Genomic DNA, 12,589 nt, shown 5'->3' on the forward strand with positions numbered 1-12,589 from the left:
ATACAGTTTTAGAAGGGGAGAATAAAATCGCGACAAGCGCTTTTCAAATGCAGGCAAAATTTGCGACAATTTTCATTTAAATGTCTGTCTAGACATTCAACGAGCGCGTCAACATTGTCGTAATGATGATGACTTTTTAATAGCACGAGCAATGTGTGATGGGCCCAAAATAAGCAAGCAAACAACGCGCCCAAAACCTATGGCAAATGGAACATCGTCTGCGTTCAGACGAGGATGGTTTTGTCGCCCCATAGCAAGCAAATTTTCTCTTTGTGTCGCTCGTTGCGTTAACACGACTGTAACATATTGATTATCTTATTCTTTTTTGGAGTAGACACCGCTTACGCGGTTATAGCCGATTCAACAACAGCGCGCCAGTCATTCTTCTTGTTCGCTGTTTGGTGTCAATTGGAGTTCCCAAGTGTAGCCAGATTCTTCTTCTTTTCCAACGAAGCAGAGATCTTGATCTTCCTCTGTTCCCCTAGACAGGTACTGCGTCGAATACTTTCAGAGTTTTCGTCCATTCGGACGACATGACTTAGCCAGCATAGCTGCTGTCTCTTGATTCGCTAAACTATGTCGGTGGCGTCGAATATCCTGTACAGCCGCAGAATCTTTATCTCGAAAACTCGTAACGCCGACTCATCAGATGTTGTCAACGTCCATGAATTAGCACCATATACCAAGACGGGGATGATAAGTGACTTGTAGAATTTGGTCTTCGTTCGTCTAGAGAGGACTCTACTTCTCAGTTGCATACTCCATTCGATGTAGCACCTGTTGGCAAGAGTTATTCTGCATTGGATTCAAAGGCCAATAACAGCATTACTGCTGGTTCCAAGAAATTCATTGAAGTTAGTAAAGTTCTCTGAGCGTCACTTGGGAGTGGCCAGAAATGATTATTTTACGCATTACGGATAACGATTTTAGCGCATGCACCTGGATTGTCCGGTTCCTTAATTGGGAAGGTGCCGCTGCCCAGCTGGTTGGTGCTCTCGTTAGAGTGAAGGCTGACATCACGGTCGTCCAAGAAATGCGATGGACGGGACAAAGACTGCGACGAGTAGATCCTTGTGGCATTTACTATAGTGGCCATATAAAGGAGCGAAAATTCGGTGAAGGATTCGTGATGAGAGAGATACTCCGTCGCCGATCCTGGCATTCACCCCGTTGGATGAACGTCTAGCCACAATCCGCAACAAAGCCAAGTTCTTTAACATATCGCAGGATTGCGCCCACGTCCCGACGGAAGAGAAATACGATCTGATCAAAGATACCTTCTATGAGCGCTTGGAAATACCCATGAGCGCTGCTCCCGCCACGATGTCAGAATCGTGCTTGGTGACTTTAACGCCAGGGTAGGCAAAGAAGTCATCTTTGACACAACAGTCAAACCGCTTAGAGCGACAAACAGAGTCCTCGTGTGAACACAGTCAAACCCAACACGGAGCGAAACCGTACACCGGATCACATAGAATGGGAAGCAAACAAAACATAAGCAAAGGAAAAAGTTTGAATCAAATGAAATGTAAAATTTATGAATTTTAATTGCACACGCCCAGCCACGAGTGCGGCATTCAGATAATTTTCACACATACACTCACACATGCATCCGCATATATGTATGTAAGTATGTAAATGCGAGGCTTGAAATTAGAATGGAAATGCTACACTTAAAACGATGAAGCAATAAGCACAAAAACACAACAACAATTCAAAGCAACAAAAGCAATAAAAGCAGAAATAATTTAACACATTTTGAACTTGTTTGGATTTCGCGAACGCCGTGTTGTGCACAGACATACCCGTACAAGCGCATTCATGCAAGAGCATGCTTCTCACATGTATGGTAGCAGGTTTGCATGTGTGTGTGGGTGTGTTGTTTTTAAATTGATTTAATTGTTGCTGCATTTCGCGTTGCATTATTCTTTATTCATTCATTTATTTGTATTTATTGTTGGTATTGTTGTACACTTTCTGTTGCTCTCGTTCGACTGCGCGCTGCGCTCGTTGTCGTGTCAGCCGGTCGCAATAAATCATCGCCAATGCGCTGCCATTGCGGTTGTTTGCGTTCGGTCAGTTTGTCTGTCGTTTTTCCGATTGTGCACAACACCCACACAATGGCTGTTGTTGTTGCGTTTTCGCCTTATTGTTGTTATCATTGCCGTCAATAGCGCTGACAACAGCGACGACATGTTTGCTGCAGTGCGTAGTTTTTGCTGCTTTTATGAGAGTGTGTGTATGTGTGTGTGTGGTTGTTGTTTCTGTTGTCTACTACTTTTCATAGTTTTTGCGCGAAGTGGGATTTATGAGAAAAAAACGAACGCTTTATCACATTGACACCACATCGACTGTGGCAGTGGCAGCCACGGAGCGGGGCGCTGGCGGAGATCTGTGTCGGCGAATGCGGTCGATGTCGGGCAACCGCCAATTCAAACGGTTGCTGCTGCCGTTACTGTTGAAATTCTCTGTTATTTTGATTTCATCACTTCTTATTTTTGCTTCTGTAGCAGCATTGTTGCTCTTCCGCTATGACACCGCCCAGCCCCTCCATTGTACTCGTGTTCAAAATACACTTTAATCAATTTTCAACATTCATTCATTTTCGCACATTGCACCCCGGAGACCAAAGCGTGGCAGGGGCAATAAAAAAAACTGTAAAGAAAGATCGAATGTTGTTCCGTTTTTAATGTTTTTTAGGCGTGTACAAAATGTGAAAAACGGTCCAAATAACGATAAAAAGCATAAAGCCCGCGCAGAAACAGTGTTTTATTTCTTATATGAAAGGGAGGATAATTTTAGAAATTCTTCCTACAAACTTTCAAGCCGTATGTTGATTTGCCTTGGAGTTTTCTACGTAGGAAACTGTTTTCCGAAACCCATCTTAGGCGATATACATGTGAACTCACCTGCATGTGACGAAGTGACATTCATTCCATAGTAATGCGGTTCACTACCGGATTTTCGGGTCTCAAACAAGCCGTCATTACCCAACCACAAGTAGCTGTACCTGCTGTCGCAAGATCATTCTGGCCTAGAGTAAATCATAAGAAGTCTGAGGGACTGTTCGCTCTCACAAGGCCTCAATGATTGTAGGAGTTCTAATTGGATACAGTCCGACCGGGATTCTTGCACTAAGATTGAATATCTTGCCGAATGCCAGTTGCATCAACTGTTTACAAAATATAATCATCTCAACACTTCCACATTGAACGTTCCGAAGTTGACTCAGCAAAGCAAAAAACACCTCGGATCTCATACTTTAATACATCCTCGTGAATTAGAGTAAATGTAAATAAAAGACCCAAGCAGATTTGTGATAGGTTCAGGGCGCTTTGCCGTTAATTGATACCCAATAAAGGGGTTTTTCGTCTGTGCTATACATAGCAGTCTAAGGATAATTTCTCCGCCATGTTGAGAGATCAGCCATCTAACCTAACCCATTACTCCTTCTCTTGAACTGAATAGTTTCCTTGCTAAATGCTTCTCTCAATAATTGTACATGACCGTAATTAGACCAATTTGTATTGAATGTCTTTAAAAGCACAACAGGTGTCTTTGATTCGAAAAACGTTAGAAAGAAGAGAGGCGAATCGAACACACTATATCAATTCTTCAAACAGACCGACCGCACTTGGAAAGACAAGCTGTCGTTATCTGTCATAAGATGTAGTTGTAAACTTATAAGAAAGCAAGAAAATAATACCGAGCTATCTTTTTGGAAACCGAATGTCAGTCATCGATTCCCCCAAATATCACATATCATACAGAGACCACTAGGATACTATCAGGAAGCAAACATATGACATATGTATGTATGTTAGTCGATATCTAATAAACTGTGGTATACATTATAGTGACCCTCCATTTTCGCGATACCATTTTTGTAGTACGATTTGCCTTTTGTTGCAAAATTTTGCTTGGGCAATCACCTCTTCATTCAAAGAATATTCCTTCCCAGCGAATACTCTTTTCAGATCTGAAGCAGGAAATAGTCACTAGAGATCTGTAGAATATGGAGGCAATTCGGAGCCTAATTCACCTCTTCATTCGAAGAATATTCCTTCCCAGCGAAAACTCTTTTCAGATCTGACAGCAGGAAATAGTCACTAGGAGCCAGAGCTGTAGAATATGGAGGCAATTCGGAGCCGAATTCATGAATATTTTCCATCGTTTTCACTGGCTTGTGATACGGTGCATTGTCTTGATGAAACGACACTTTCGTTTTCTTTAACTATGTCAGCTTTTCGGCGGTTTCGTCCTTCAGACGGTACAATAACGCTATGTAATAGTCGCTGTTGATGGTCCTTCCATTTTCAAGGTAGGCCATAAAAATTTTTCCTTGCGCATTCCAAAATACAGACGCCATGACCTTGCCAGCCGACTGTTGAGTTTTTCCAAGCGTTGGAGCGTGTTCATCGTATGCAGTCCTCTCGGATGGCTGTTGATTGAACTTTGGAATAAAATGATGATAAATGATTTCATCCATTTTCACATATCGACGCAAAACCTCGGGTTCATTACGCTTGAACATATCAAAACACTGCTTTCAATCTTCAACTCGTCGTTGTTTTTGGTCAAAATTGAGCTCACATGGCAACCACTTTGCACAGAGCTGTCTCTTACCCAAATATTCGTGAATGATTTGATGTACACGTTCAGTTGATATCTTTAGAGTGCTTGCTATCTGGAAGAACTTCACTTCACGTCATCCAAAATTATTTTGTAAACTTGTTTAATGTCTTGGTCGGTAACAACTTCTTTTGGACATCCACTGCGTTCAGCGGCTTCGGTGCTCATTTCACCATGTCTTAACTTAACATACCAATCTTTGATAGTTACTTTTTCTGGACAGTGCCCGGAAACTCGTCATCAATCCAAAACTTGACTTCAGCTGTATTTTTCGCATCAACAAGCAATATTTCTTTTCTCGAGTGGAATGAAGAAAGTTGAGAGCTCAAAATTTTCAAATCCAATTTGTATGATATATCACCCTTTATCTGAATTCGCCGGCCGCCACTAGCAACGCCAACTTAAATTAGATGCTTGTAACAAGAGCTACAACAGCTAGTGCCACATACCACCTCGTCGTTGCCAAGCAGCAGAGTCAATCAATCTGTCAAACGACAAGCCTGCAATGAAGCGCACGGGGCGCCGCTCGCTCCAAAAGTTTTGCAGTATTTTCCGCGTGTTAGGCAACGTCAGTGCACTTCGGTCCAGATGCTTGGAAATATAACAAATTGCAAAAGAATAGTTGCGTAGAGAAGTCAACTTCAAGCCGTAACACACATACATGCGTCTTCCAGATGTGAGGCGAATTTCGCAAAAAGTGCTCGAGTTGAAAGAAAATCTCATTTTTATTATTTCGTGACGAGATAAATCAAAATTGTTGTTGAAAAAATAAAGTCTTTATGCGATTCTTCGCGCATTGCTAAAGTTTGTATTCGAAAACTTCTGACGTAAATCTGAGGTGTACGTACACACAAACACACAGAAGCGCAAGAGCAGAAGTGAAAAACATGAAATGGCACTAACACAGTGACAAAAGACTTGAGATGTAAAAAGGCGCTGACTGTTTAAATATTTTTTTTTATTATTTTTCTTCTTTTACTAAACCGGTACTTTACCCGGTTTAATGACTTTCTCCATGGAATGCATATTTTTTCTTGATCGCCTACAAAACTACTTTTTTTTTAAATGGTGTTGGTAATTGAAATGCGTAAAATAGTGATGTACAGCTATAAAAAAAATCAATCGAAAGCGCTTGACTTTAGAGGTCGTTTTAAAAGCCAAGCAGTTGTGTTGAATTCAGTTATGATATTAATTTTTCAACGTTATTTGTAGTAATCCTGGATTCACATTTTTCTACCGAAGCTATATTCGATTTTATTGGTTTTGGAAATTCATATGGAAAGCAAGAACTGTGAATTTTTTTGTACGCAAGAACTGTGAATTTAATATAATATTAATTTTTGATTGGACAAAACACACAAAGCTACGATGAAGAGTCATCAAAATTTTCCTTCAATAAGTTCATTGATAAATTCATCATTAAAAAGTCATTACTCATGACCCTTTAGCGTTCTTCATTGGCGGTAAAAATAGGGCAAACACTAATTTTAGAATAAGTATGAACCGATGATTACCTCTGACATCAGCACATCCCGAAAAGTGACTTGTTTAGAATGTAATGACGTTGCAACAATGGCTTGTGGATTATCATCACTACAAATGCGACAATTTTGTTTATTAACATATCCATTCGACCAGGAGTGAGCTTCGTTATTGACCGAAAATTTTTTGTGAAAATCGAGATCTGTGGCCATCTTACTTTGGGCCCATTCACCGAATGTGCAACGCCCTTGTTAGTCAGTTGGCTTCAATTCTGGCACGAGTTGGATTTTGTATGCTCGCAAACCAAGTTCCTTCTTCAAAATCTTCATAAAGTCAATATACACAGCCAGTTGGACTCATTCGGTTCTTCTCCGATACTCTGCTCTACAGCAGTAATAGCGTCTTCGGTGCGCACTCTCGGGCATCATCGAGGATGTGCATTATCCACTAGTCTTCCTCTTCTTCTTTATTGGCGTAGACACTGCTTACGCGATTATAGCCGAGTTAACAACGGCGCGCCAGTCGTTTCTTCTTTTCGCTACGTGGCGGCAATTGGATATTCCAAGCGAAGCTAGGTCCTTCCGTACTTGCTCTTTAAAACGGAGTGGATGTCTTCCTCTTCCTCTGCTTCCCCTGGCGTGTGCTGCGTTGAATACTTTCAGAGCTGGAGTGTTAGTCGCTGTCTTTTAATTCGCTGAACTATGTCAATGTCGTCATATATCTCATACAGCTCATGGTTCCATTGAATGCGGTATTCGCCGTGGCCAACGCGCAAAGGACCATAAATCTTTCGCAGAACTTTTCTTATGAGTGACTTATAGAGTTTGGTTTTTATTCGTTGAGAGAGGACTTTATTTCTCAATTGGCTACTTAGTCCGAAGTATCACCTGTTGGCAAGAGTTATCCTGCGTTGGATTTGATTATCCACTAGTATGATGTGCGAAACCGATCCATGCTTGCTCGAATTACCGCCGCTTTCGAGCGTTTATCTCGACAAATATTGGACGCAGAATGCCTACAGAGGACGCAAACATTATTCTGGAGTAAGTCTGCTCAATATTTCAAAGTATTGCCTCATTGAAAACCACATGACTAAAAATGTTCTTTAATAAGAGGCGTTTAAATAGTAAAGACATTTATAAAAGGCAGAAAGATCATCGATAAAACATCTTTTAAAGTATTACTTTTTACCAACTGAATTTTGGATAACAGTTAAACCACGCTCTTCACAGTTTTTCGTCAAATAACTCAGGGACTGAGATGTAAAAACGATAAGATAATCACATTGTTCTTTAGCTGCACTGCTGTCTGCTACTGAAACCTCCTCGCAGTGAAATAGCTAATGGAACTTTAACAACATCAAAGAATTGAGAATTTGATTAGTCGGCTTTTGCTCTCTCATTGATTTCTCTATTCAGCAAGTTGATGGACATTCTCAAGGCAAGTATAATCTGAATGAAATAAACAAAAGACATGAAATAACCGGTTTTTTATAGAGATCCAGAGACATAGGTATTATCTTGAGATCTTTCCATTTTCGCTACCGTAGGGGTATTAACAATTCATTCTAATTTAAATTTATACGAGACATCTACTTATCATGAAAAACGATCCATGTACACAAATATTCCTCACAATTTTTTTTAAATGTCCAATTTTAAACCACAAAAATACCTTTATGTTTTTCTCATCATATTCAGTTTATTTTTATATTTTCAGCAAGTATGAGAAATATTATGCCGTCCAGTCGCCACTTTTTCCTTCGTTTTATATGATTACATTCTTGATGATATAATTGGAAGTCATTGTTGACCATAATTAACCAGCGCTGTCAGTTGAAAAGGTTTTTGTCAAAATGGCGTTGCACTTTAGTCGTTGTACTCCTGACTTTTCTCTTTATATCTCTACTCACGTCCTCATCTAATTGCCTACAGTTTTGGTCAGATAATTAGACCACAACTATATTTTAATTTAACAATTTTCCTGCCGAATTGTGTGCTCCATATCAAAGTTCTGTAGAATAATCAGCAAAATTTCAAGGAAACTTCAGCATTTCAACTTAATTTTCAAACTTATAAATGCCTACATATGTAAGTATATACTGAGATTTTACAGGATCAGGAATGTCTTTAAAAATTGTTTATCTAAGAGAACACTTTTTATTACATTCCGTCAAAAAAGTCAATCATATTCGTGGTACATGTGATAACGGGCATTTTTTCGACCTATGGTTTTCAATAAGACAACTTTTTTTTTGAAGCCAAATTTTTGAAAGTTGTTACATGATTTATACTCTGATTTGGGTATACTACGGAACAACCTTTGCAAAGCGCGCAAATTTCTTACCAAAATAATGGACGCTAGCTACGTCGAATAATCGGTAAATGGGTCCACAGCCACATTTGGTTGAATGGCAACCTTAATGAACAAAATTGTCCCATTTAGAGTGATGATAATCTATAAACCATTGTTTAGACGCCGGTACATGCTCAAAAAGTAACTATCTGGTATGCTCTATGGACAAAGGGAATCATTGGTCAATGCATCTTCAAAAATTAATTGAAAAAGAATTGTCATAACATTGTCAATAAATTACAAAAAGTTATGAATCTAGCAGGGATGATGTTTTGGGAACATTTGAATTTTTTTGCGCCTTTTTCGAAACCTTCCAATGGTAAATTGGTAAAGTGGGTTTCTATTTAATTCTAAGGGTATAAGGGAACATAAAATGCAAAAACAAAATATTTCAAAAAAGATTACCCTACTGACACCTTAAGATTATTTATGTTGGAGAGGTCAAACCACCACCATTTACTAAGTAAAATGACAAAAAATTTAAAACTTTTTAATTCAAATTCGTAATCAGGACACCTCAGGGCATAAAGACCCGCATCTATCGTAGTTTTTTCCTTCAGATTTGTTGAGCGTTGTTATTAGAGATTATGTTGAATTATGTGTTGTTCAATATACATACAAGTCACGGACCGAGTTAAGGGGTTACATGGGTTTACGGGTTCCAAAAAATCGAATTGTTTTATTGTCTTGTTACATTTCACAACATCTCCAGAATATTGTCCTAAATTTGCAAACTGATCCGAGTAATAGTTTCGGAGCTAAAACCTTCAGAACTTGTGCGCTCTAGGCTGGCTAGGCTAAGTGAGCTGTCTTGAAACGCGTTTTTCTCGAAACCGTGTTTTTGAAATCGGTTGGCATGATTTCAAGAGAAATACTGAACCGATCTTCAGGAAATTTTACACAGATATATGAGATATACATAATTCTTAAAGACTTGGGTATCATTTTTTTCGATTACGACTATTTGAAAAAAATTTAGCGAAATTTTCATTTTTTGTAAAAAAGTTGAAGTAAGAAAAATTTGTTGAAAAAAGGCCGTTTTTTACCCAAGGAAACCAATGAGGTTGAGGGACTATTTGATAGGCTATAATAAGATCTAATAATCCAAAATCCGCCATTGTATCTAAGCAAGTGGATATCAATCTCGGCTTTAGTATTTGTTGGATCCAAGTAAGTATTTATATTATACCTTCTGAGTAACCGAGTCTGGAAGCTAATGTAATTTTTGAAAAAAAAAATTGTGTGACTTTTCCCTTTTTTATTTCCCTTGATTATCTGTGGCATAAAACAATGTTTGCGCTGTTTTACGATTCGAATAAGTTTGACCTCATGACATTCAATATTACTTATTCCATATTTGTATTTCAACACAAACACAACGTACAAAATATTAACAAGAAATAGCTTAAATTAATTTTGACTGCATAATTTTCATAAATTTTGAAAGTGTGTCCATTTATATGGAGGAGACTGTAATAGTGTATGTTGTGAATACATGATATATGATATTAATATATGATGGTGAAATGCCTCACGTCCAAACGCTCATATAGAACACGCGCACACATCCTAACAAACACACACACACATATGAACATAAGCAGCAACATGAAGAGCATTGTTTTAATTTTTACTCTCCTTTTGCACTTGCAGATGCAATAATGTCGGTAAAATGGCGGCAGAGATTCAAAAGCAAAAAGCGCTTAAAATCCCCGAAACAACAACAAACGGAAATGTACAACAAAAACACCAAAACAAGCACTCAAGCACTCAGCGAGATGCTGAACATTGCCGGAAATCACAGACACTGCCCCTTGGTCAGCAGTGATAGCAACCAAAACAACAAAAGCAATAACAAAGAAAACTCGCCGCCTTCGAAGAGCTGCCACAGCACGCACGTGCAACAGCGAGACTGCAATCAGCGCACATGTGAGCAACAACATGCACTGCCACCAGAGCAGCAATGTAAATTGGATGCTTTCAAGGATTCCACATACGCTCCGTGGCCCCGCGCTGGCCACGCTGCCCACGCTGACAGTGCGCGCAAGAACGCCGCTGCCACTATAAAACGTGCAACTGCCACAAAGCAAAGCAACCGGACGCGCGCACACACAACAGTGTCAATTCAACCAAAGGCAACAACAATACCAACAACAGAAACAACTAAGAGCGCAATTCCGAAAACAAAAGCGGCGGCGCTGATGACGACGGTGATGCGGGTGCTGAAGCTGGCGGTGCACACAGGCGCCGCGACTCAAGTTGCAACAAAAGCAGCCACAACCGATGGCAGTCATTTGAAAAGGCTGCAGTCCAGCTACTTGCCGACTTTGTACAACAGTCTGTTCGCTGGTTTTCGCTTACCAGCAATAACAACAACAGCACCAAAAACAGCAAAACCAACAACACCAACAATGAAAGCGAGTAGCGCTCAGCCCATTGGCGGCGGCGCAACAACTACAAGAGCAATCCTTAATATTAACACTAACCACCCCACCACTGCCCGAGCCTTTGTGCCACTACTGGCGTTGTGCTTCCTCTGCATTGTCTCGGCAGCGACCACAACAGCGGCGACAGCCACGTCTTCCACCTTCAACACAACCACTGCCAGGACAGATGCAACATCGCCGCCCTTGGCGCCCGTCGTGGCAGCAGTGATGGCCACCGCCACCGCCAAGCCGGGGGCCAGTGGCGCGCAGCAGCAATGCACACTGTCCGAGTTCACCTGCGCGAACATGCGCTGTGTGCCGCTCAGCAAGTACTGCAACAACATTAACGACTGCGGCGACGGCAGCGACGAGCCACGCTTCTGCACACGTGAGTACCTCCGAGCACTTTTACCGCATGTCAGCAGATAATTGTCAGACTTGCAAACACACCATATGTAAATGTAGGTGCATTTGATTGTGTTTAATGTGGGTAGCCCCCGAATTCGGGCTAAACGACGGTCATTTGGTGGATCGAAGAGCGAAAAGCGCGCTCTACCGCTGATTGGGCGGAATTGATGACGCTCGTTAGCGGCGGTAGACTTGACGAAAAAGTAGCTAGCAATTAAAAATAAAGTGGATTAAATTAATGTCGTTAGCAGGCGTCGCGCATAAAGGTCGACTTGTGGATGCCACACTATAAAAGAGTGAAAGGGTGGAATGAAAACGTGATAGCGATGTGTGGGTTAAGCCGTTGGCTTGTTAGCGGGCTTATTTCGTAATTTTAATATATGTATGTACGTGCATATAACGGTATTTACATATGCGGTCAAATGATTCTGTGCAAATCTTTTCACTGCATAAAATTCTTTTAAATCTGGCAGATATGCGTTAAAATAATTATTTAATGAACTTCGGTGCAGTTGAGAAAGAAACCGATTTTCATGCTTCTCTCATTCTCTTCTATCCTTGTCATAGTCTTGGTCACTACGGAGCTCGTAGTGCTCGACTTAAACTCAAAAACAAGAAAAAACTAACTTCGGGTGGTCTTTTTACCAGCTGTTCTTTGTTTTAAGTACACTCAGATTTAATTTATTGTAATGAATGGCCTTATAGACTTACCGGAACAACGTTTGCAAAGCGAGCAGATTTTTTATCAAAATAAAGGTTCGGTACGCGTCCCATATTCAGTCAATATATCTATGTAAATCTAATCGGCCAGCAGAGTCGGTAGTTCAAGCAATCATCAGTCGGATTTCGTACGACCATCAAGCGGAAACGAGATGGCCACCGATCCCGATTTTCACAAGAAAATTTTGTTCAACGATGAAGCTAATTTTTTTTTTTGAGTGGGTCCCCTAATAAACAGTATTGTCGAATTTGCTTTGTTGATAATCCACAAGTCATTGTTGAGTTGCCGTTACATCCACAAAAAGTCACTATTTGTTTTTTCTAAGGGTCCACATTTCTTCAAAAATGAAGCCGGTCAATGGGAAACGCTATAGAGCACCATGATTAATTACTTCTTCGCTTCTGAATTTTGAGATGTTGAGGTGGACGAGATCTGGTCCCCACATAACAACGCTGCATGACATATAACCAACAAATCAATTTATGGAAAGAAACTTTTGATGAACGCGTCGACTCACCACCGGTGCAGAAATTTTATGAAAATATGTGAAAGAGAAGAGAGCTGC

General features: G+C 40.3%; 1 protein-coding gene across 4 annotated transcripts in view; it reads left to right on the forward strand.

Moving 5' to 3' along the window:
- LOC120777186 overlaps nt 1-12,589 on the forward strand; it is a 181,052-nt gene that overhangs the window by 106,020 nt on the left and 62,443 nt on the right. For all 4 annotated transcript variants that reach the window (XM_040108352.1, XM_040108353.1, XM_040108354.1 and 1 more), the window contains exon 3: nt 10,123-11,283. In XM_040108352.1, coding sequence (XP_039964286.1) covers nt 10,131-11,283 — 1,153 coding nt within the window. In that variant the 5' untranslated portion in view covers nt 10,123-10,130. The remainder of the gene's footprint in view (nt 1-10,122; nt 11,284-12,589) is intronic.

The sequence above is a fragment of the Bactrocera tryoni genome, chromosome 5, assembly GCF_016617805.1.
Source record: "Bactrocera tryoni isolate S06 chromosome 5, CSIRO_BtryS06_freeze2, whole genome shotgun sequence".
Lineage (NCBI taxonomy): Eukaryota > Metazoa > Arthropoda > Insecta > Diptera > Tephritidae > Bactrocera > Bactrocera tryoni.